This window comes from Bos javanicus, chromosome 3 (assembly GCF_032452875.1).
Source record: "Bos javanicus breed banteng chromosome 3, ARS-OSU_banteng_1.0, whole genome shotgun sequence".
NCBI lineage: Eukaryota > Metazoa > Chordata > Mammalia > Artiodactyla > Bovidae > Bos > Bos javanicus.
In genome coordinates this window covers 31,134,432-31,160,717 of record NC_083870.1, presented here as the reverse complement: position 1 = coordinate 31,160,717, position 26,286 = coordinate 31,134,432, and the positions used below count along the sequence as shown (strand labels likewise).

The following is a 26,286-nucleotide window of genomic DNA, read 5'->3' as shown; positions in this document are numbered from 1 at the left end:
AGTAATTTACTCATCTGCAAAATGGAAATGATAGCAGTACTTTAAAAGTCAAAGTAAAACTTAAGTAAGATAATCTGAATATAAACACTTGGATCAGCATCTAACATGTAATTAGCACTGTATAAGTATTTGTTCTCGTTAGTATGCTGTGCCCCTATTCTGATGCTGTATCTATACTTAGATGGCCCATCTGATTTGTAGTCCACAGGTTACTTCATACCAACACGACCACCTTTGATGTCTAACTGCTAGCAAATCCCCTCTTCAGTAATATTTGAAAGCAAAATGCTTATTTTTCCTTCTTTCCCAGGCCCAACACAGAGATACTTTCATTGAAGAACGCTATGGAAAATACAACATCAGTGATCCTTTAATGGCGCTCCAGAGAGACTTTGAAACCCTAAAAGAGAAGAATGATGGCGAGAAGCAGCCAGTGTGCACTAACCCGCTCTCAATTCTTAAGGTGGTGATGAAACAGTGCAAGAACATGCAGGAGCGCATGCTGTCGCAGCTGGCTGCTGCTGAGAGCCGGCACCGCAAGGTGGGTGACTGGCTGACACGAGCCCGCAGGCTCCTGTGACAGCTTTCTAAATAGTGCCTGATACTTTTCTGTCAGCTGCCAGGTCTCATGGTAGTTCTACTGGGAGGTCTCACAGGTGTCCAAAAGAAATAAATTAGCTTACCTAGGAGCCAGGAGATAGAAAATGCAGGTTATTGCAAATGTTAAATTTAGGGAGTATGTCAGACACATTATTTTAGATGACAGTCCTTCTTGATACGACACTCCAAAACACTTGGTATGTTTTTCAACTCTTGATCACCCAAACTTTGGCAACAAACTGGGGCTTGACCAAGCCTTGTAGCTGAACAGAGTGTTCTCTATTTGCTTACTTAAGTGATAAATAAAAAGATTAATAGGTATTTGGGTATTTGGGGAATGCTGTATCAGAGAGAGAGAGAATTTACCTGACTGTAAACATACAAGCCAATAGATTATTTTTATTTATTTCTGGTTTTGAGTTTCATTGCATTTTACCTCTCATGAAACCATAAACAGTCCCCAGGTTGTTTACCTTAAAGCTGTTCTCTATTAGGAATGTGTGTGTGTGTGTGTCTGTCTGTCTGTCTGTCTCCAGGCCTTACAGCATCTAAGATAGGACCTGTGCTTTCCTCTACCTCATCTCATTGGAATTCTTCTAGTGCTTGTGATTTCATTCCCCAACTTGTCATTTATAGCTCACATTTGGCCTGGAAAAGATGCTTGGCTAGAATATGCATTTTTAAGAACTTTTGGTTTAGATTTATATCAACAAGGTGGGGGGACATTAGTGCATTTAGTAGGAAGTGTTTTATTCAGAAAAAATTGGGTTAGCAGCTGCAGTTTGATAGATCTTCGTTTACTTTATGGTTACCTGCTTTAGAGAGCCATCTGCTTAGAGTGAGTCTGACAAAGTGCTTAAGGTCTTAGGTCTTGCCCACAATTTTTCTTTCCCTTCACAGAGTCCAAACAAAAAGCCAGAATGGGAGTTCTTAACCACGAATAGGTCTCAGATGTTCCATGACCCCCCAGAAAATACAATGAATGCCAAAATTTATGCATTTTATAGAAAATGATTTTTTTTTCCTATCCTTATTAGAATTCTGAGTTCTCCAAGACCCAGAAAAGTTTAACTTCTGGTTTAGACTGAAGTAATCTGAGGACATTTATGCTCCAATTTAAAAGATGTCAATGAGTTAGGGTTAGTTGCCTAAATTTGGGGGCTTTTACATAATATTATAAGAAAATCTACACAACATCTTTATTTAATAGGCCAGCCTGTTTTCCATTTCATACATAAAGTAACTGAGTGGCACTAAAGGTCTGGCTGGCTATCATGCCTGTTGAAATAGTGTTGGGATAATTTATGGTCCTAGGTGACTGGGGAGAAGAAGAGTTAAAAAGTTCAAGATTTCCTAATACTATATTTCAATGTAAGATAGCATTAAATGTTTTAAATCACTGCCTATCTATTCTTAAGTGTTTTATCAAAGTAGAACATTGACTTCATTAGATATCACATAGTACCCAGAGGCTTATAATTAGCGTGCATATAGTCCCAGTTTTCCTGAGAGAATTCCAGTTTAAGCCTGGTGCCTTGGCAGAGTTGTTAACAATACCTACTTTGGCTCTTAGACATATTAGTGATTTAAACAGTGAATTACATGGTTACTCTGCTTATTATGAAAAATAGGGTTCCCTAGTCTACCTCTTCCCATTCCCTCTCCTCCTCAATATTAGAGACAACCACTTTTCTTTTAATGTTTTATTTTGTAAGCTAACTTCCATATATTTTTCCATATTTCTAACTAATATATTGCTCTTTCACTTTATCAATTTTAGACACTTATATTTACTTCCTTTTATTATAGATGTGGATTTTGTTAGCACCCCACTTCCCTTTCTTCTTCACCCTGCCATCTTCCCAAAATAAAAATAATCCCCTTTCCTCAGCTTTATTCTCTGTCATATCTGTTATTACCAAATCTGGAGGCTGTCACATTCTGTCTCCTCAGAGTATAAACATCTGGTATATTCCTGGGCAGTAGATGCCTGCCTGGGCATTCTGTGTACAGGAATCAGGTTGAAGGGACAGATAACTCTTGAAAATACACACCTGGAACTAGTTCCCTTGTCTTCCATCCTGCACCTTACCTCTTCTCTGCAGTATCTGCCACCTGCAGATACCCCTATGTCTTTGGGGTACTACAGGGCAAAACAGCTTCCTCCGTCATACCAAGTAGCTACCATCCCTCCAGCCTCTTTCTTCAGAATATTAAAAATTTGTCTGCCAAAGTCTCCTTTTTAGGGTTGTTTTTTTTCTTTTCATCCCATTTCTGTAATTTTAGAAGCCTCTGTGGAGAGGAGAAACCAAAATCTTTTTTAACCAGAAGGAAATACACCAGAATGTTTTCATTTTTGTATTTAAAGAGGAGTCCCAGAAAGTCTTCTTTCTCCATTCATAACAGTTGTTAGTGAAGACAAACAATGAGAAATGGCCATGGGGATGACAGTGCTCTGACTTTGGGAGGTCCGGGCCAACCCACCTCTGAATCATGAGCAGAAGCTACGAAGAAATCCAGAATTATTGGAATATTATGCAGTTGCAGGCAGGATTATGTGGGGAAGTGCCCCTTTAAACCCGTACTCTCCTTAAAGTTGGGCTTAATTGCTTGGCACCAGGGTAAGTGGAATGGGTTAATTAAAAGGCCTTATGAAAAATCTCCACTTCAGATCTCAATAATTAAGCCTTCTCGTATGCAGGATGAAGTCTAGAGAATCTTTGTACTTCTTATCTAACTGTATACAAGATGTATATATTAATTAAGCAAGGCACAGTTAGGATGTCACCTATTTGAAATGTTTAATTTCAGGCTTCACTCTGGTACCTCCAGTGATTTGAGCATCACGGGGAAAGCCTCAGCTTTCAGCTTTCCATGAATCTGCCTTACTTCACCTGTCCCCTAATCCCAACAAACTTATTAATTCTCTGAAGCCTTTTCAGTCCCTACAGCTAATGAGTTCTTTTCTGTTTACATGCCACTTTGTGTGAGGTAAAGTACATATTGTATTTTTTCTAGAACATATCTTTCACCCTTCTAGACAGTGTGCTCTTTGATGGCCCTGACTAGGATTTACTTACTTATTTATCTATGAAATGTGATCTTGGATGCTTAGACAGGCACTTACTGTTAAATTGTATTCTAAGTGTGACTCCCTATATTTGGAAACGATTTTTTTAATTCCTTAAAGGTAATCCTAGACCTTGAAGAAGAAAGGCAGAGGCATGCACAGGACACAGCTGAAGGCGATGATGTCACCTACATGCTGGAGAAGGAGCGAGAGCGGCTGACTCAACAGGTAATTAAGGTGGAAGGGCTCGGAGCAGCATTTGCCTAGAGTAGTATTTCCTGAAGATTATTCTGCAGGGTATAAATTGGTGTTACTCAAAAAAAAGGGCTTTGTGGTCAGATAACTCTGGGGATTACTGTATTAAACAAAGTTAAAGAGGCTTCCCTGGTGACTCAGATGGTAAAGAACCTGCCTGCAGTGCAGGAGACCTGGGTTTGATCCCAGGTGTTCATGTTTGATCCAGTGTTCGTGCCTGGAGAATCCCATGGACAGGCTACAATCCATGGAGTCACAAAGAGTCAGACATGACTGAGCGACTAACACACAAAGAGGTTTCTAACTTCCAATTGTTTAGACTTTGTAGTATGCCAAAGCATGCTGTGAGTCTTCAAGATTAATATAGGGTAATCTGTGTTTAGCAAATCTATGTTTTCATAAAATCTGTTAACATAGATCATTCACTATGGACCATCATTCCATAGAGCACACTTTGGGCAACACTAACTCTGAACACTCAAAACTTTTTTTGACTTAGGACTCCTAGTAAAAAATACATTTTACATCACAAATACATACACATATATACATATGCTTGAAACAAAAATCTCATGAAATCATACATAACCCTTAACTACTTATAATACACATTAATATTTTCACTTCTCTTTCATTTGTTCAAATTCTTAATGGCTCACTAAATGGTTTCCCCATCCATTCATGGGTCTCAGAGTTTGAAAAACACTGACTAATAGGGTTCCTTGCACCCTTTCCCTCTCATTTTGTTCTTTAAGTAGGGTTGGGATGATGATTAAAGCCAATGGCATTTGTGTAGAAGAATGATTCATATGCAGCTACTTATGTTTGTTTGTTTTTAAGACCAGAAAGAATTATTACTGAAGCTTTAAAGGTTTTGTTTTCATCAGCATTCATCACAAAATCCAGTATATGTGGCTTTCTGCTTTCTGTTTTGATTGGTTCTAATCCTCTGAACTTTCCATAGACCTAGAACACAATGACATTTCAGATTCCCACTAATAACCCTGAGATAGTAAAAACTAGAAGTGCCTCCTTAATCATCAAAGCAAGATTTAGTCGTCGTGTGTACATTTTTATGTTAGGTGTTGTAATACTTAAGAAATATTTAATGTAAGCACATGGCATGTAACAGTTGTCAGTGTCTCTTTGTTTCCTTACTCTAATCCAGATGTGTGGTGGCATTCTTTTGCAGTTGGAATTTGAAAAGTCTCAAGTGAAAAAGTTTGAAAAAGAGCAGAAGAAGCTCTCCAGTCAGCTGGAAGAGGAGCGCTCCCGCCACAAGCAGCTGTCCTCCATGCTGGTCCGTGAGTGCAAGAAGGCCACCAGCAAGGCCGCGGAGGAGGGCCAGAAGGCGGGAGAGCTGAGCCTGAAACTGGAGAAGGAGAAGAGCCGAGTGAGCAAGCTGGAGGAAGAGCTGGCCGCCGAGAGGAAGCGGGGCTTGCAGACGGAGGCCCAGGTGGAGAAGCAGCTATCTGAGTTTGACATCGAAAGAGAACAACTGAGAGCAAAGCTGAACCGAGAAGAGAACCGGACCAGAACTCTGAAAGAAGAAATGGAGAGTTTGAAGAAGGTGGTGAAGAATCTGGAGGCTTTGCACCAGCAAAGTGGCCCCAGTGAGCAAGTGAAGAGACCAGTAACCGTGTCTAAAGGCACGGTAACTGAGCCACCCATGCTAGTGTCTGCATTTTGCCAAACAGAGAGTTTTCAGGCAGAGAAAACACATGGGAGCAGCACAGCCAGGGTGACAACCAGCGAGCTGCCTGGCCCCACCACTCCCACTTACTCTTATGCAAAAACCAACGGACATTTTGACCCAGAAATGCAGACTACCAAGGAGTTGATTGCAGGCAGCAATGTAGAAAACCAAGTGCCTCCACGAGAGAAGCCTGTGGAACTGACCCAAGAAAAAGCAGTGGAGAACGGCGGGTGTCCTGTGGGAATAGAGACACCAGGCCCAGCGCCTAGTCATCTGCCTTCCAGCGGGAGCTCACCATCTCCCAGCAGCACTGCCTCTTCCTCTCTCACGTCCTCTCCTTGCTCGTCACCAGTACTAACTAAGCGCTTACTGGGGTCATCAGCTAGCAGCCCTGGCTACCAGTCATCCTACCAAGTAGGGATCAACCAGCGGTTCCATGCAGCTCGGCACAAATTTCAGTCCCAAGCAGATCAGGACCAACAAGCCAGTGGGCTGCAGAGCCCTCCATCCAGAGATCTGTCCCCCACCCTCATAGACAACTCTGCTGCCAAGCAGCTGGCCCGAAACACGGTCACTCAGGTGCTCTCCAGATTCACTAACCAACAAGGACCAATAAAGCCCGTGTCTCCTAACAGCTCTCCCTTTGGCACAGACTACCGAAATCTGGCCAGCACTGTCAATGCGAGAGGTGACACCAACCATTCACCTACTCCAGGAAAAGGGTCCAGTCCTCTGAGCCCTCTGTCTCCAGGGATCAAGTCCCCTACCATCCCCAGAGCTGAGAGAGGAAACCCTCCACCCATCCCACCCAAAAAGCCTGGCCTCACTCCCTCTCCATCCACTACCACGCCCCTGACCAAAACTCACTCCCAGGCGTCCTCTTTGACCACTGCAGAAGACCTTGGCAGCAGCTGCTCTTCTAATGCTGTTGTCGCCAATGGCAAGGATGTTGAGATACTTTTGCCTACCAGCAGCTAGTGCCTAGGAGGGAGTCTCTGCGTTTGACATTCCATCAGATTTCGTCCAGGAGCTCAAGAGTCAAACCGTTGAGTCAGATCATGTTATTTATTTTGATCTTAGCTGAAACCGTCTTATAATACATTTAGTGTGTTTCACCTTTTTGTATTTTATAAGTAGAAACTAAGTAGTTTGGAATTTTATGATTCCCATCTTTGTGCTAAAGCTAGAAGGGCACCTCAAAGACACTTAAGCTTCACAGTCACCATCACGTTATGATGGAGAAAGCTAACTGAGTACCAGGTGGTGATTTGCTGTCTGTCTGGGGACTCAAATCACTCAACACTCATTTTGAATTATGCAGAAGTGGTTCATGCAGATTTTTTTATTCCAGATGAACATGTTTTAAAAGTGCCTGAAATTAGACTGCCATATGAATGTGATTCTGCAGCAGAAGCACAGAATGGATCATTTAACTGCAAAAAAAAAATGAGATCCTCTGTGAATTCTGAATGTTAAAAACCAACACTGCTTTTAATCCTCTTTTACTGTTTTAATACAAGCTTTGTGTTCAGAAATAAGGCTGCATACGTAGAATGGGAATGCTAAAGGTGAATGATAACTCACCACAAAGTGAGTTTTGTAGAGCCCTTGAAAAACCCTCCTGAACATTAAGCAGTTGGGGTGCTGATTTTCTTGTACTTTGAAAAAATTTCACCACTCCCAGTTTCCTGCATAAGTTCTTGAATAGAATGAAATCACATCTCCTTCAAAAATGTCTTCAGGCATCTACTGTTGTGTAAGGAACTTCTGATTCCGATTGCTATTACTTGAATAGGAAATGGTTACTCATTCTGTATAAAAGTTTTGCAACAGAATGAGATCTTTATTCTGTAATCAAAAAGCAATAACTTAAAGTTCACCATCTTTGTAATATTATAAGTCAGAATTATACAGATTTTAGCAAATTGTTCTACACTTACTCTCCAAGCTGCCAGCACTTGGTGTCCGTATCTGTGGAGCCAAATTAACTTTTACCTAAATGAAAGTATACATATATCTGTATAGATACACACCCCTTTACGTGTTTAACATACACACTTAAACACATAAATATTAGTGTGATTGTATCTTTGGAGTTTGCAATATAGTGTAAAGGATGAGTAGAAATGCATGTTAAGATTACCTACCAAAGCAACTAGATGTAGCTGGGACCCAATCAAAGAAAGAATCTTGTCCATGGGGAGGGGGAAATTTCACATGAAATCAGGTCTTCAGCATCATGAAGACAAGGCCAAACCAACCCAGTGTCACAAAGCTCAACTGGTCATATAAATGAGAAAAACAAGTCAGTCACTCACTCAAATGACACGTAACAGCTGGGACCAGTGAGAGCCCCAGCAAAGTGAAGTGCCCATGCCCCGCTGAAAAGGGCACCTCCTGTGCTGCTTCAGCTGCTTGTTGCTATGCAAGAATGCTAGACCAGGGTTACCAGCTCCTAAGATTTTTATGAAATCCAAATTTTAATGAGAAACATTCTCATTTTTAAATATCAAGAACTGATCAAAATATTTTAAAATACTGCTAAACATTTCTGCAGCTGGATTTAGCTCACAAGCTGCCAAGCTGCAGCCTCTTTAATTCTAGAAACTTCTGTCATTTTCCATCACAGTGAGTTTGTGTGGACAAAAGCCTCCAAACTTTCCAATTTGTTGGCTAGCACAACCGACAAACTCCCTAGAGTATAATGACTGTCCACCTCAGACGTGGTGGTTACCTGATTTTGTGTCCACAAGGATGGAGAGATCTCACATACATTCTTCTAGTCAACACTTATTCCAGCAGCCAGGGCGTCCTTGGTGGCTCAGTTGGTAAAGAATCTGCCTGCAATGCGGGAGACCTGCGTTCGATCCCTGGGTTGGGAAGATCCCCTGGAGGAGGGCATGGCAACCCACTCCAGTATTTTTGTCTGGAGAATCCCCTTGGACAGAAGTGCCTGGCGGGCTACAGTCTGTGGGGTCACAAAGAATCGGACTCAACTGAGTGACTAAGAACACAGCAGGACCTCCTGCTATGATTTAAACCTATTTCCTCTTAACCCAATATGAGTTGATGGGAGAAAAGCAGGTGACGGAAATCAAGATAAATCACTCCAAAGTACACTGGTGTCTGCACAGTTTGACTAAAGCCAATGCATCAGAAAAAAAATGAAAATACTGTTAATGCCCTAGCATGTCTACCAAGTGATAAAGAGGTTATCTTAAACTTCCCAGAGCAATCATGCATTAAATTTTATTCCCGTGCATTGTCACATGAACTGGAACTTTCCTAAACAGGAGAGGGGGCTATAATCCCAGAGTACTGTTACCTCTCTTGCTTTAAATGGTAATCTTAAAAGTTGCATTGTGCTCTTCTTTTGTTTTGGCATAGATATATATATAGAGAGAGATACTATAAGGAAGTTTATTTCTTAGAAAGTGCACTGAATAATGTATTACTTTTACAGTGTAATATGGGGGTGGGGAAGTGCAAAAGAAATGTGTATTTTTGCTAGTTGCCTATCTTCTGAGATAAACAAGCACAATACTGCAATGGATCAAATAATCCAGTTAGGTATTAGAGATTAGGATTTAAGTTTGCCGTAGACTGTGTGTGTGCTAAGTGAAAGTTCCATGATCCACAATTCTGGTCTTAACCCATGTTGCGAGAGCTGTTCCTGGTCAACAGATCATAGTGACGTGCAGCACACAGCACAAGCACTAACTAGTTACTAACATCTGTAAAGCCAAATGTACCGTGCAGAAGTCTTCATCCATTTCTATAGCAGACATTAAAACAACTTAAATCACACTGTCTGGGCAAAAAGTAGTCTTGTTTGTACCAAGTGAAGAATGTTGCACAACAGGGCCCAGTTTGTTGGGGAAGGAGCAGATTGGTAAAAAGGGACCACTGGCTCCTGGCTTTAAAAAAAACAAACGAAGATACACGACCCACCCAGGTTAGACCCCACAAGGACGTGGGACGCTGGTTTTCCTTAGAATCTTGGAGCTGAGAGAAGCCTTCACAATAGTCCAGTCTATAATTTTTAAGTCATTTGGGGGTTCTGGACCTTTTGAGGATCTTAAGAATAGCTGGACGCTGTCCCCATAAAAATGTGTATGCTTATGTGCAAAATTCAGTTGATGGCTTCATGGCGTCCAGAGACCCTGAAGCCATCCATAAATCACGTACTGTAAGATAAGAATGCCTGATCTTGTCCAGCCGTCTCATTTACAGATGACTCATGCATCTCTGGTCTCAGTCCAGCGCTATTGCTGCTACACTGTTAGCAAATGCAAGTGTAGCCAGATAAAAGCACTTGAAAGTCCTCTGACGTACAGAAGATGTTCACACAGTGTGGTTGTTTACGTATCGACGTTCCTAGCATTTAAGCCAATTACTGGTTATATCCATTTTTCAACAAATTCTTCTTATAGCCATTTTTTTCATAATGGCCTGCAATCACTGTCAGCAATGTTCCCTTGTCAATTAGGGTGTGTGTGTGTATGTATATGAGACACAGGTTCGATCCATGGGTCGGGAAGATCCCCTGGAGAAGGACATGGCAACCCCCTCCAGTGTTCTTGCCTGGAGAATCCCATAGACCAGTGAGCCTGGCAGGCTACAGTCCGTAGGGTCGCAAAGAGTCAGACACAACTGAAGCGACTTAGCACACATATGTAGTTTTATAAAGAGTACTTCTGATGCTTGGCTCTTGAAACAGAATTTCAAATGTCTTTTGAAAAATCCTACTTCAAAATAGTTCATATTTTCAAAATGCATCAGACGTAGGAAATGAGCATCATTTGTTCCGTAAGAATAATTTTAATTTAGTTGCTATAAAACTAGTTGAGAAAACCTGAGAGCCTGTCCACCCATTTGCTCACATATCAATGGCCAGTTTACTGGTAAAAGCAAAGGAAGAGAAAGGACACTGTTGTACTCACAGGAATCCTGCTAAAAATAAAGATTCCTGGGGACTGGGCCTGAGGGCCAGCTGATGCAGGTGATTTGAAGATCACATTTTGAGACATAGTTCCTCATAACCCTCACTTGTTCTTTCACAAGAACTTACTTGCCTCTAACATAAGGAAATGACTTAAAGCTCTGGAATCTGTTTTGCAAGAATGTCAATGGTATTCGAAATCAAGAGTGCCTACTTGGATTCCAAGGACCATGTTAATGATTTCACTCACATCTTCCCTTAGTAATTTGCACAAGGGTGCTGCAAAGTGTTATCCCCGGTGTACACATGAGGTAGTGGTTCAAGACCAGAGATTTGTACCAGGGACCTTAGTAGGTGACAGGGCCTGGATTGAAAACCCAGTGCTTTGCTGCTTCCACTACCTGTTTGCCAAATGAGAATCTCCTGAGTCACTCATGACGCCAGCTCCAGGCCCCTCCCCATAGAGATTCCAATCAGTGGACCAAGGTGGAGCTCAAGATAAGTGTCTGGGCTGCTGCTTAGCATGAGGCAGGTTTACACCTCAGGACACCATGCTGCTGCTTTACCACCCTAACCTAGAGGCATTTATCAGCTCAGGTAAGTGGAACAGAAAACATTAATTCCCCTCAAGCAACTGAGATCTCTTAGATCCTTAAGATAGAGACAGAAACCAACATAGCTATTAGAGAAAAACCTCAAGGTACTCACAATCCAGTTGGGGGCACACAATGTTATAAAAAGTTACTAGAAACGACTGAATAATGCAGGCGGGGTGAAAATGCCCTATAGGGCCACTAAAGGCGGTCCTAGCAAAAACAGCTCCTTGTGGGCGGAGAGTTAACTAGAGAAGAAGCAAATGCCTTTTCTCCTCTCTCCAAAGCATTATTTACCTGGACTTCCACACTATCTCCCTGTGTTTCCAGTATGTTTCAGTTGGCTTGTCTTGGTCTTCGGATGAAAGCTGAGTCCTGTTTCAGAGAGACTGACAGAGCTCCCAGGCCACAGCACTCTGCAAAAACATTGTCGAGTAACCTATAGAGAAGACCTGCTGCTGCTAAGTCGCTTCAGTCCTGTCCGACTCTGTGCGACCCCATAGACGGCAGCCCACCGGAACGTGTAAAAGCCAAGCTGAGAAAGGACCTTCTGCCAAAATACCACATTACCCATCAATGTCCCCTCCTACCCTCTAAGTCTCCATAAGCAAAAGGGGAATGACAAGGTTTGAACAGAATCCAGTGGGACCTGGGATACCTGCAAGTGACTGATTCCCTTGGAGGGATGTGAAAGCAGTTTCTCCTCCCAGTGGTGTGAACGTCTGTGCTGTTGTTAGACTGGAGGGGCACTGGGAAGGTCGCGTGGCTCTGCCCACACCACTGTGAAATGGCTGGCTTGCAAAAATTACTGGGAAGTGTAGCAGCAAGACTGGCCTTATCCCTGGGGAGTCACCTACTTAATCTGACAAGAGTCCTACTAATTAACTCAGCATGGCAAACACGAAGGTCCCCCTTCAGGAATGAAGGATTTATTTTCCTAGCTGCAGGAAATGCTGACAGGAAACAGCTCTTGGCTGTAAGCCCTTTGGAAAGCAATTTGACACCAAGGTCACATCTCCTTTCACGGGCAGTCCACATCCAAAGACTGATGATATGGAGTATAAAGACCTGGTCCCCTTGTCCCAAATCAAGAGAACTCTGAAGGGTCATCCGAGCTTCTAAACTCCCTGTAGGGCTGACTGAGCCCTCCGTTGAGACTGCTGCAGCTCAACTGTCCCCACCTCTTCTTTTTCCTCCCTCCCCTCTTCCTTCCTGTGGATCCCAAGGGTTCTCTCTGATAAGCCTGTGTGTGTTCAGTTGCTCAGTCAGACTCTGCGACCCCCAAGGACTGTACACTGCCAGACTCTGTCCGTGGGGATTCTCGATTCTCCAAGCAATACTGGAGTGGGTTGCCACACCCTCCTCCTCCAGGCAATCTTCCCAACCCAGGGATCAAACCCAGGTCTCCCGCATTGCAGGCAGATTCTTTACCTTCTGAGCCACCAGGGAAGCTCCTGGTAAGCCTCCTGAACCTTAATCTCTCAGGCTCTGTTCTTTTTGGTCGTGACTAAGTCCCCTAAATGTGGGCGGACACATTTTCTGAGTATTTTATTTGGTACCAAGCTGTCAATCATGTATATTACATGTGTTACTGAAAGAGGCAGGTTATTCCTGCTTGACCCATAAAGTAATGAAGGCCTACTGAGGCCCAGGACATTGCTCAAGATCCTACAACTCAGCTGGGCTGAGAGTCAGGGGCACAGCTGGGATTCAAACCTTCATTCATTGGGCCTTCAAGTCCACTCTCCTTCCAGTGGCCATACTATAGTAGAAAGTATGTAGGACATTTGGGATTCCCAGTGACACACTCTCCCAGTGCAGGGGCCCGGGTTCAGTCCTTAGGGAACTAGATGCTGCATGCCACAAGGAAGATCGAAGATCCTGCAACTAAGACCCGATGCAGCCAAATAAGTAAATAATAATTTTTTTAAAAAGTATGTAATACATTTGGGAAGTTCAGAATATTAGTTTGTGGACAGTAATACATTTAAGTATGAATCCACTGGTTTGTTAGCTTTCTTTTGAGACTTTGAGCCAGGAACAGGACACAAAGAGAGCGGGCTTTGGTGGGGAGAAGAGAGAGGGACGACGCATGGCATCATCCAGTGTTAGAGTGAGAAGGAAGCTCAGAGCCCCTTGACTCCAGCTCCCTTGTACTGCAGATGGGGAGAACAAGGTAGGTCTAAAGAGTCAGTCTGGCTCCCTCTTTCTGCTTCAGCCACCTGCGCCTTCCTGAGCCCACCTGGGACCAGAATTCCTAGCCCAGCCCCGGCTGCTCCCTCAGGCGCTCTCTCCTCCACTCGCCTGTTTCTCTACAATGTCTGACCTTTAATCCTGTCCACCTGGGCTTTGCCCTCTGCCTGCTGGCTTGGGCCACCTGCCATCCTGGTTGCCACAAAAATCCTGTCCTCCTGTCTGTGAACCGGTTTGACAGCTGAGGTAAGGCTGGGAGTGGGGAGGATCGCGGCGCTTCTACTGCCAGGCCATGCCTCCATCTATAGCATCAGCTCTGGGAAGCACTTAATCACAAGGCATGGCTTCTTCCTCCGGTATGGACGAGAAGCCACTGAAGCCGTGAGCATCTACCTCTCCCGGCTTGTGAGTCTGACCCGCCACACCTGCCTGTGGAGACTGCAGCTGAATATTTGGGGAGAGACACCTCCTTCCCCTGCTCCTCCTGCCCACCTGGACCCAGACCCACAGCTCTCCCAGGAAGGGGCTTCTGTATTCTCCAAAGACGTCCCCATCTCCCTTCTTACAGTGGCCACCCCCAACCCCCAGCCCACCTAACCCAAATCAAAACCTCTCAAGGCATTTGGGCCTCAGGGCAGACGGTGTCCTTGGGGTGGCAGACTGGTGGCCACAGCACACAGGCCCCTTCTTCCCTAGTGTGTTTTCCTCTCCCAAGTCTTGGTGAGTCAGCACCACAGGGCCACACAAGGCGCCTATTCAGGGCTCATTTTCCTTCTGCTCTGACTTAGATCTTGGCATCTCTCTCTCTCCCCCTCTCATTCTCTATGTGAGCCTTATTCTCAGCATGGGAAAGCTCTGCTCCCTGCCCCATGCCTCTTGGGTTTCTCCCAATACCGCCCCTTCCCCCGCCCCCAACACACACACCCACATTCCTCATCCTTACCTTCTGGGAGTTGTCAGTCCCAGCTGGGTACAAACATGAGGTAGAACAAAGTAGAAATGTTAAACTATTAAATCCTCATTCACATATTTTTAACGGGTGTTTGTTGTTGCTGGCTCTATGAAGACCCTGAGCTATACTGAGGAGACACACAAACACACACACACCACCCCCCACCCCCGGACATTTGCTGTGCCTGCCTGACACTGACACAGCTTATGTTTATTAAGCACTATCTCTGTGTGAAGCCTCATGCTGAAAGCTGGAATTTACACTCTGATGAGGGAACCCTTGCCCAGGTGACATCCCAGGGTACTGCCAGGCAGCAAGTTCCCCAAATGGGTGGCAGGGCCTCAAGTGCCTAAGAAGTTCAGGATTTACATAAACAGAAGGCAGAGGGATACAGGGTCGTACTGATAGGGGTATAAGTATAGGTATGTATGACCTGGGGATGGGAAGTTAGGAGCAGCAGGAAAAGTTCAGAACAAGGATTTGCCATCCTCTGTGTAACCTTGAGCAAGAATTAACCTTGCTAGCCTTCATTTCAGCATCACTGTAATGAAGCTATGAGAAACTTCCTTTGAGGTTTTCTGACAATTAAATGAGATAAAGCGCGAAAACACGCAAGATATGGTGAGTGCAGGCAGATTATTTGCAGCCGCTGGGGCATGGATTTCCCTGGTGGCTCAGACAGTAAAGCGTCTGCCTACAATGCGGGAGGCCCAGGTTGGATCCCTGGAAGATCCTCTGGAGAAGGAAATGGCAACCCACTCCAGTACTCTTGCCTGGAAAATCCCATAGACGGAGGAGCCTGGCAGGCTACACTCCATGGGGCCACAAAGAGTCGGACACGACTGAGCGACTTCACTTTTCGGGAATGGAGCAACCGGCGAAAGGGTCTAGAAGGGAAGCTGAGAGGTTGCCACGGGCAGCCTCGCTCTTCATCGGAAAGCTGAATCGCTAGCGCCCTCTGGTGTTTCAGTCGCTAAGAGTCTCTCTGCACCCAAGTCTGGCCGCACACCCACTTCCCTAGGAAAGGACGGGTCAGCCGTCTGGAAGGGACCCGCTTCATATTGGCTGGCGTGGGCAGGGTTGTGTCCCTTCCCCACGTGCGCGCCCTGCCGCCTCCTGCAGCTCAATCACCAGTCCCCGCCTTAGGCGTGGAAGCCCAAATTCCTAGAAGGGTAGCCAACAACAGAAATTGCCTCGTGGGGTTGCTGTGTGCCTTAACTGAGAAACTCTTAAGACTCCAAACCAGTTAAGGCATAAGTAAGCACTCAAAAGGGCTTCTCTGGGGGCTCCGTAGTAAAGAACCTGCTTGCCAATGCAGGCGACGCGAGTTTGATCCCTAGGTAAGGAAGATCCCCTAGAGAAGGCAATGGCAACCCACTCCAGTATTCTTGCCTGGAAAATCCCATGGACAGAGGAGCTTGGCAGGTTACAGTCCATGGGGTTACAAAAGAGGTGGACATAACTTAGCGACCAAACAACACACAAAGCACTCAGAAAGGATAGTTCCTAGTATTATGTAGCTCCTAATAGTACATATACACGTGTTAGTTGCTCAGTCATGTGTGACTATGCGATCCCATGGACTGTAGCCCACCAGGCTCTTCTGTCCACAGGATTCTCCAGGCAAAAATACTGGAGTGGGTTGCCAGTCCCTTCTCCAGGGGATCTTGCCCACCCAGGGATGGAATCTGGGTCTCCTGCATTGTGGGCAGACTGTTTACAATCCGAGTGACCAATAGTAGGCCCCTAATAGTACGTGATCTCCTACTAATTACCTCCTAATAATACTAATAATACCTCCTAATAGTAGGTGCTCCATAACTATTTGTTACACAGGGGTCAGGATGACTCTATCAATGCATATTTGTATTCATTCGTCCATTTAATTATGCTTCAGAAATGCCTTGCTCCTCTATACAGTTTATGGGGGGGGCGGGGAGAACCTTATTAAGCCAAACAAGTGAGCAAGAGCCAACACTCCGTGGGAGGAAAAGAAAGAGATTTCAATTGTTCAAACATCCACACACTAGCTCCTACAAAGTAGAACTCACTGACTTAGGCACTGGGATAGAGAGATAATTAAGTTTACAAGGCCTTCAGGGTTTAAAATCATGGTGGGAGAGACAGTACAAAACAGGGTATCATGCGGACTATGATAAAAATAGGAAGCCGCTCTCAAGTCTTTCCACAGGCACCAAGTTCTATGGAATGTGTATCTCCCAGGGCCTCCCACCTTCTGAGATGGCACACGCTCTTCTATGGAGTGTTTCTCTCAGCAAATCTATTTCTTACCTCTCACTTTGCCTCTTGCCGAATTTCTTCTGTATGAGAAATAAAGAATCTGAACTTCAGAAAGTCCTGACACTGGTTTCACTTGCTCCTAGAGTGCTGACCCTGCCACTGGCTGGCACTTCAGACCTGCATTCATGTGAAATGCTGTGCTCAAGACTTCAGCTCCGTGGCCATGTGCAGAGACGCCTCCACCCACACGCACACCATGATTCAAGATGGCGCCAGTAAGCCACATGCAGAGACGTGCACCCAGGCACTGCGAGAGCTCCAGTGGGTTCTGGGAGAGCACAGCTGCACCAGACTTGTCAGAGCTCTCTCCCCTCTCTGCTGACAAGATCCTTATAAAACAGCCCTGCTGCTGCTAAGTCGCTTCAGTTGTGTCCGACTCTGCAACCCCATAGACGGCAGCCCACCAGGCTCCCCTGTCCCTGGGATTCTCCAGGCAAGAATACTGGAGTGGGTTGCCATTTCCTTCTCCAATGCATGAAAGTGAAAAGTGAAAGTGAGTCGCTCAGTCGTGTTCAACTCTTAGCGACCCCATGGACTGCAGCCTACCAGGCTCCTCCATCCATGGGATTTTCCAGGCAAGAGTACTGGAGTGGGTTGCCATCGCCTTCTCCGTATAAAACAGCCCTACTGAAGGCCTTTCAGGAAGATCTTGTACCCAGGAGTACTAGCGAACAACTCTCCATTCTTTGTTCAAAGACTAAAGCTTGAAAAATAAACTAAAAATAGGAATACTCTGTGTTGACACAATTAATCCCCAGGGGAGTCAGGAATGGACTCATAGAGGAAATGACACTCATCCTGGTCTTGAAGGAGGGGTAGCTGCTCCCAGAAGATGAAGTCAGTGAAGAGTATTCCAGGTAATGAGAACAACATATGCAATGCACCAAGTTGCCAGCCTGCGTGGTGGGAACTCTGGGATGGAAATGCAGATCTGGAAAAGTAAATGAGTTCAGGAAAAGGCAAGATCTGCTGAGGGAAAGAATTTCGACTCTGTTTGGGGTTTCTCTGGTGGCTCAGATGGTAAAGCCTACAATGCGGCTGCCTACAATGTGGGAGACCCGGGTTCGATCCCTGGATTGGGAAGATCCTCTGGAAAAGGAAATGGCAACCCACTCCAGTACTCTTGCCTGGAAAATCCCACAGATGGAGGAGCCTGGTAGGCTAAAGTCCATGGGGTCGAAAAGACTCAGACACGACTGAGCGACTTCACTTCACTTTGGTTGGCTGCAGGGAGCCTGAACTGAAGTGGCATCTTGAGCAGAGGCAGATTTACCATGAAGTTAAGCTTCAAGGACTATCATTGGTACAGCCCCCTCCAGACCTAAAGAGCCCAAGCAATGTGTTCATATGGTCAAATGTTTTTATAAAATTTGCTAAAGTAAGATATTGTAAATGTAGTCAGTTAAGACTGCTGTCTCTTTTTACTCTGGCATCTATATCACACTTTCCTCTATATTGGGTAATCTTGGAGTGGTGACCAAAGCATTTTGGGAATTCAAGTAAAGGTAAGTTGAATAATGTGTTATTTTTGAGTAAAATATGTTTATGCGGTTTGCAGTCACTCTCATGTATAGTTGAGTTTTTGCTAGTCATCCCAGTGTGGAAATGGCTTTCAGGAGTGGTCCTGGCACTGTGCTTCCTCACCTTGCAGGCATAATGACGTGAAAGAGAAGCATCAAAGGTTATATAGCTATGGGTCTCCCACATCGCTGGCAGATTCTTTACCATCTGTGCCACCAGAAGACCCCATATCTTATAGCACCTAACTCTAAAAGTAAAATCTGAAATGGAGGACAATGTTTTAAATGTATGAAGTCAGAAGCTGGTCTCTAGAAAGTTCCTCCAATTATTGGATGTGTAAAATTATAGATGGGCAATTAATAGCTCATCAATGCTAGTCAAAACAAAATTTCCCTTTTGTCAGGAAAATATTCAGTAATGCAGTATATACAACTAAAAATATGTCATAAATATGAAGATATAATTACAGTATGGAAAAAAATATGTTTTTTAAATTTTTAGAGAATTCTGCTTCTGAGCAAGATGGAATAATAACAACTATTAATTATTTTCCCATCTAAAACAACTAAACACTGGGCAAAACATATCAAACAACAATTTTCAAGAGATTAGATATAAGGCAATAAAGAATAGAGATGGAAAACATGGATGGAAAAAAATGGAAAAGAATAGAGATGGAAAAAAAATGAAGTGAGTCCTCTGACTGAACAGTGAAAAGGGGATCAGGGTATGCCTGGCAATCTCCCTAAGTAGAGGAGATGAAGCTGATAGCTGGGAGAGAAGAGAAGACAGCTGCAATGAGCAGGATGTCCAGAGATCTTCAAAGGCTTTCTCTGGATCTTCAACTGAGTACTAATCAATATATAGATGTGAGGAAAGGACCAGAGGCCAATGTGAGAACCACCCAAAGGATCAGAGGGAACAATACTCAGAGCTCTCAAGAGACTATGAGTAAGTAGTTTTTGTTCTCACTAACCAGAATGATAAATCTCATAATTCATGGAACATGAGATAGAGTATTCAATTCGAAGGTTTTTGTCTCTATAGTGGGCCAAAATTAGCCCTAGACTAAATGCTGTTCTGCTCCCGCCTTAAAAGTTTACAAGACTCAAAAGGGTAAACTATTTCTAAATAACTATGTCCCAGAACAAAGCTCAAGAATTTGTATAAGAAAACAAAAATACCTGCACCCAAAAAGCTAAAATCACAATAAAAAAGCATCTAATAAAAAATTACCAGGCACACAAAGAAGCAGAAAAATTTGGACCATAACTAGGAGAAAAAACAGTCAATTGGAAATTAATCAAAAATGACATGATGGTAGCCCTGGTAGTCCTGTGATTTGGACTCTGAGCTTCCACTGCAAAGGGCACAGTTTCAATCCCTGGTCGGGGAACTAAAACTCCACATGCTGCAAGATGCAGCCAAAAAAATGTGGGCTTCCATGGTGGCTCAGTGATAAAGAATCTGCCTGCCAATGCAGGAGATGCAGGAGACATGGGTTCGATCTCTGGGTTGGGAAGGAAATGGCAACCTGATCCAGTATTCTCACCTGAAAAATCTCATGGACAGAGAAACCCAGCAGGCTATAGTCCATGGGGTTACAAAGAGACAGACATGACTGAGTGAGCACACATGCATGCTCACTTATCATATTAAAAGTTATTATTACTGTATTCCTTATGTTTAAGAAGACAGAGGAAAAATTGATTTTGTTAATTTGAGACATGAAAGATAAAGAAAAGACCTAACTCAAACTTCTGGAAATGAAAACCACACTGTCTAAGATGAAAAAAAAAAAAAAACACTGGATGGTAGTAATAGCAGATTACACACTATGTAGAAATACTTGAAAAAAATAGCAATAAAAAATTAATAGTGAAACATAGAACATAAAAAAAGATTTTTAACAATGAACAGAACATTAGTGTGCTTTGGTACAAATTAAAGTTACATAATATAAATGTAATTGAAATCCCTGAAGGAAAATATTTTAACAAATAATAGCCAAATTTTTTCAAATATGATAAAAATGAGAACCCCAAGCACAGGAAACATGAAGAAAACTACACACAAGAACATCATATCAAATTGCTTAAAACAAAAGAAAAATGTCTTCAAAACAAGCAAAAGGAAAAGACCATATTCTATGCAGATGAACAAGGATAAGAATTACAACAGAATTCTCTTTGATAACAATACAATCCTGAAGACAGTGGAGTGATAGCTTTACTGCTGCTACTGCTGCTAAGTCGATTCAGTCATGTCCGACTCTGTGCGACCCCACAGACGGCAGCCCACCAGGCTCCCCCGTCCCTGGGATTCTTCAGGCAAGAATACTGGAGTGGGTTGCCATTTCCTTCTCCAATGCCTGAAAGTGAAAAGTGAAAGTGAAGTCGCTCAGTTGCGTCCAACTCTTCTCGACCCTATGGACTGCAGCCTACCAGGCTCCTCCATCCATGGGATTTTCCAGGCAAGAGTACTGGAGTGGGGTGCCATTGCCTTCTCTGATAGCTTTACAGTACTGAGGAAAAAACTGTCAACCTAGAATTCTATACCTGGTTAAAAATATATATATATATATCTTTCAAAACAAAGGCAAAATAAGAGACTTTTCTCAAATATGCACAATCTGAAATAATTCATCACCAGCAAATCTGCAATACAGAAATACAAATTCCTTTAGCTATACAAGGCAAAAGGAAAATTAAGAGCACTAGAAATGGTAACTATGTGGGTAAATTTGAAATATTATTTTTCTTATTCTTTAAATCTCTTTAAAATTTATAAAAATGCATTGTTGGGTTTATAAAATATGCAGAAGTAAAATGTATGACAACAACAGCACAAAGACTGAGAGGAGAAAGTAGGGTTCTTGTATGATGTGTGAATCAGTACGATAACATGGAGGAAGTACGTGATAAGTTAAAGCAACCTCTAAGAAGCCAAACAAGATGAACGAGATAAAAATGGAATCATAGCGACTGGAGAGGTACTGCACTGACAAGATCAGTCATGGAGGTATGGGCACAGATGCTGCTCAGCATGTGGCACATCAGAACCATGCAAGCCCTAGGCTTCCATCACCAATGGTCTCAGTCCCACGGGGTCAGAAAATTTCCACCCCAGCGAGGATGCCATCCAGAACTTTGGGCCTTTGGAAAGAGAGAACAGGCTGAAGAAGAAGGATAAATCCAAACCAAGACTAAAGAACAACCAACAGCCTTGAAGAACACCATGAAGATGAGATCACTCATCATATAAAGGAGACTGAGCACCTGCAGAGATATGCTGAGCAGCACAAGCAGGGAATAAAGCAACTAAAACATGATGATGATGATGAAGTATACACAGTTCCCCACAAAACAGCTACATATCACTGCCCACTTCTATGCAGACATAGTTCTGCTCTCATTAATATCTTTCTCTGTGCTGCCAATAGATTATAATAACTTGTCATCAGTGAAAAAAAAATAACTATAAAAAATAATCCAAAAAGAAAAAGGGGAGAGGAGAGAGAAGAGATGATAGACAAATAGTAAGACTGTTGATTGAAAACCAACCATCTCAATAACCACATGAAATATAAATGATCTAAACAATCTAATTAAAGGAAGAGATTGCCTATAAAAAAGCAAGACCCAAATATACGCTGCCTACAAGAAATCCGCTTTAAATATAAAGACAAAAATAAGGTAAATTGTTACAGGAGTCTCCAACCAAATGGAGCAGAATCCATGTTTTATTTTTAGTGCACACAGAACATGTATTATGATAGACCATTAAAATGTCTCAATGCGTTTAAAAGAATTTAAATCATACAAAGCATATTTTCTGACTATGATGGAATTAAATTAGAAGTTAATAACAGAGGGAGTTCCTTGGTGACCTAGTGGTTAGGATTCTGGGATTTTACTGCCGTGCCTGGGTTCAGTCCCTGGTTGGGGAACTGAGATCCCACATGCCAGACAGCATGGCAAAAATAATAATAATAATAACAGAAAGATCTCTGGAGAATCCCCAAATATTTGGAAAATAACACAACTCTAAATAACCCATGGGTCAATAAGGAAATAAGAGAAAATTGGAAAATATTTGTAAATAAATGAAAATACAACATATCAATTCTTGCAGGATACAGATAAGGCAGTACATAGAGAGCAATTTATAACATTAAATGTCTACACTTAAAAAAAGGATTAAAGTCAGTTAAGTAGAAATACATAAGCAGAGGAAAAGGAATTGCAGAAATCAATAAAATGGAAAATGAAAACAATAGAGAAAAATCAATGAAACCAAAACCTGGTTAAGATCAATGAAATTGACAAACCTCTAACCAGAGTAATTAGGAATAGAATAAAAAAAGACACAAATGGCTTACATCAGGAAAGAGAGGTGCCATCATTACAGACTGCACAGATTTTAAAAGAATAAGGAATATTACAAATTTTATATCAATAAATTTAATAACTTATATGAAATGACCAGTTCCTTGAAAGACACAAATTAGACACAAATTACGTAAAGAAGAAATAGGTAACCTGAACAGCTCCGCACCTATGAAAAGAAACTGATTTCTTAGTTTAAAGCTTTTCTTCAAGAGAAACTCAAGGCCCAGATAGTTTCATTTATGAATCCTACAAGCATTTAAAGAGACAAAATACTAATTGTACAGAAATTTCTCTAAAATATTGATGAGATAGACCACTTTCTAACTCATTCTATGAGACCAAGCAATAACATGACAAAGAAAGCTATAAACCCAACTTCTCTCATGAACAAACATTCAAAAAAAATCTTAATAAAATGTTATCAAATCAAATCTAATACTGTATAAAAATATAATACATAATAACCAAACAACCATAATGAGGTTTATCTCAGGAATGTAAGATTGGTTTAACATTTGAAAACCAAGCAATATAATTCACCATATTAACAGTTAAAAAAATAAAAACTATATGATCAATGTCAATATTCCCAGGTGGTACAATTCTGGTGATAACTGATTCCACCAATGAAAGAATTTCCTGATCGACATCACTGAAGATTATTTAAAATTTTCAAAGGCTTATGAGCCCAAGTTTGTTGCTGAATATATTTACTGAATGTATCTTCAGGAAAAGTAAGTTTAATACAGTTTACTCTCAATGAAAAAAACAGATTTTTTAAATATATCTCTTGTATTGAATAATTATAAATAAGTAAATCCAATGTCTGATGCAATTGGTTAGTCTTTAAATGTAATCATGTCAAAGCATTTGGTTTTGAGGAAAATAAATGCAGATTTTTAGTGAAAAATAGATTCAGAAAAAAACATCTAACAAAATCCAACATCCATTTCAGATAAAAACTCAGCAAACTAGAAATAGAAGGGAACTTCCTTAATCTAATAGTGGACATCAAAGAAAAAACCTACTACCTACATCAAATTTAATCATAAAAGACTAAATAATTTTCCCTAAGATTAGGAATATGGCTAGACCTTTAGGCTCAGGTGGTAAAGAATCTGGCTGCGATGTGGGAGACCTGGGTTTGATCCCTGGGTCAGGAAGATCCCCTGGAGAAGGAATAGGCTACCCACTCCAGTATTCTTGCTTGGAGCCTTGTGGGCTACAATCCATGTGGTCACAAAGAGTCAGACACAACTGAGTGACTAACACTTTCACTTTTTCAAGATTAGGAATAGGGCAATAGTGTCTCCTTTTACCACTTTTCTATTCAAATATTCTATTGGAGGTATTAACCAGTGCAGTAAAGCAAGAAAAAGACATAAATGCATTCAACTTAGAAAAGGGGGAGTAAAACTGTATCTATTTGTAGAAAACATAATTGTCTAAGTAGAAAATCTAATGGATTCTATTTTTCTTTAAAAGGTTACCAGAGGGACTTTCCTGGTGGTCCAGTGGTTAAGACTCCGTGCTTCCACTGAAGCATGTATGAGTTCGATCCCTGGTCAGGGAACTAAGATCCCACATGCTGTGCAATCCCACCCCCTAAAAAGCTACCCAGTGGCTCAGACAGTAAAGCATCTGCCTGCAACGCAGGAGACCCGGGTTCGATCCCTGGTCTGGGAAGATCCCCTGGAGAAGGAAATGGCAACCCACTCCAGTACTCTTGCCTGGAAAATACCATGGACAGAGGAGCCTTGTAGGCTACACTCCATGGGGTCGCAAAAAGTCGGACACGACTGAGCAACTTCACTCACTCACTCAAAAAGCTACCAGAACTAATAAGTGAATTTAGCAAGATTACAAAATAGATCATTTGTCTTTATACTAGCAATGGAGATAGTAATGAAAAAATAGTACCATTTATAATAGCATCAACAATATGAAATACTTAAGGATAAATCTGACCAAAAAATGTGCAAGACTCACACACTGAAAACAACAAAACACTGCTGGGAGAAACTGAAAAAGAAATCGAAGACTTATGATTCCCTGTATTTGTTGCAGCATTATTTACAATAGCCAAATACTGTATGCTCTCACTTATATGTGGAATCTAAAATCAAAACTAATGAACAAACACAAGAAAACTGAAACAGAGTCACTGGTACAGAGAGCAAATGGGTGGTTGCCAGAGGGGAGAGGAATGGGGGAGGGAAGAAATAGGTGAGGGAGATTAAGAGGCATCAGCTTTCAGTTACAACATAAACAAGTGTGGATAGGAAACGCACAGTTGGGAATACAGTCAATAATTATGCCATATCTTTATATGGCGACAGATGCTAACTAGACTTATCATGGTGACTATTTTCCAATGCATAGAAATACTGAATCACTGCGTTGTGCACCAGGAACTTATACAGTATTGTAGGTCAACTGTACTTCAAAAACAAACAAATCCATAGAAAAAGAGATCAGACTTGTGGCTGCCAGAGGTGGACGGTGGAAGGAAGTAGATCAGGTGGTAAAAAGGTACAAAGTTCCAAAGGTACAAACTTCTAATAAATACTAGGGATGTAACATACAACATAATAAATTAATACTGCTGTATGTTATATATGAAAGTTGTTTACAGAGTAAGTACTAAGAGTTCTCATCACTAGGAAAATATTTTTTTCTCTATTTCTTTAATTTTGTGTCTGTATGAGATGATAGATTTTCATTAAACTTACTACGGTAATCATTTCAGGATGTACGTAAGTCAAATCATTATGCTATACACCTTAAACTTATACAATGCTACATGCCAATTATATCTCAATAAAACTGGAATTTTTTTATATGGTGTGAAGTCTGGATCAAATTTGGGGCTTCCCAGGTAGCACTAGTGGTAAAGAACCTGCCTGCCAATGCAAGACATGTAAGAGACGCGGGTTCGATTCCTGGGTTGGGAAGATCCCCTGGAGGAGGGCATGGCAACCCACTCCAGTATTCTTGCCTGGAGAATCCCATGGACAGAGGAGCCTGGTGGGCTACAGTCCATGGGGTCACAAAGAGTCAGACATGACTGAGTGGCTAACACTTTCACTTCTTTTTCATCCAAGTCTGGAGCCAACAGGCTGCTGGGTGGGGGCAGGTCCCAGCACTAATAAGCTAGAAGGAGGATTCCAAAATGGTGCTTGCCAGCTCCAGTGTCCTTGTAATAGAATGAGCTCCCCAAAATGCCTGCCACAGTGTCTACATCTCCAGAGTGAGCTCCAGTTCCCTCCTGCCTCTCCAGGAGGGAGGCTCAGCAGGAGGCTCTCCGAGACCAACAAGTGTGTCTAACTCAGTTCAGTTCAGTTCAGTCGCTCATTTGTGTCCGACTCTTTGCGACCCCATGAATTGCAGCATGCCAGGCCTCCCTGTCCATCACCAACTCCTGGAGTTCACTCAAACTCACGTCCATCGAGTCAGTGATGCCATCCAGCCATCCCATCCTCTGTCGTCCCCTTCTCCTCCTGCCCCCAATCCCTCCCAGCATCAGAGTCTTTTCCAATGAGTCAACTCTTCGCATGAGGTGGCCAAAGTACTGGAGTTTCAGCTTTAGCATCTTTCCTTCCAAAGAGCACCCAGAACTGATCTCCTTTAGAATGGACTGGTTGAATCTCCTTGTAGTCCAAGGGACTCTCAAGAGTCTTCTCCAACACCACAGTTCAAAAGCATCAATTATTCGGCACTCAGCCTTCTTCACAGTCCAACTCTCACATCCATACATGACTACTGGAAAAAC

The 26,286-nt window shown here is 42.5% G+C and overlaps 2 protein-coding genes across 6 annotated transcripts in view; one reads left to right on the top strand and one right to left on the bottom strand.

Moving 5' to 3' along the window:
* CTTNBP2NL (CTTNBP2 N-terminal like) overlaps nucleotides 1–9,428 on the top strand; it is a 53,167-nt gene extending 43,739 nt beyond the window's left edge. For all 5 annotated transcript variants that reach the window (XM_061410766.1, XM_061410768.1, XM_061410758.1 and 2 more), the window contains 3 exons: nucleotides 311–541; nucleotides 3,791–3,898; nucleotides 5,118–9,428. In XM_061410766.1, coding sequence (XP_061266750.1) covers nucleotides 311–541; nucleotides 3,791–3,898; nucleotides 5,118–6,599 — 1,821 coding nt within the window. In that variant the 3' untranslated portion in view covers nucleotides 6,600–9,428. The remainder of the gene's footprint in view (nucleotides 1–310; nucleotides 542–3,790; nucleotides 3,899–5,117) is intronic.
* The window catches only part of ST7L (suppression of tumorigenicity 7 like), a 147,548-nt gene that overhangs the window by 6,911 nt on the left and 114,351 nt on the right, over nucleotides 1–26,286 (bottom strand). The window lies entirely within an intron of this gene.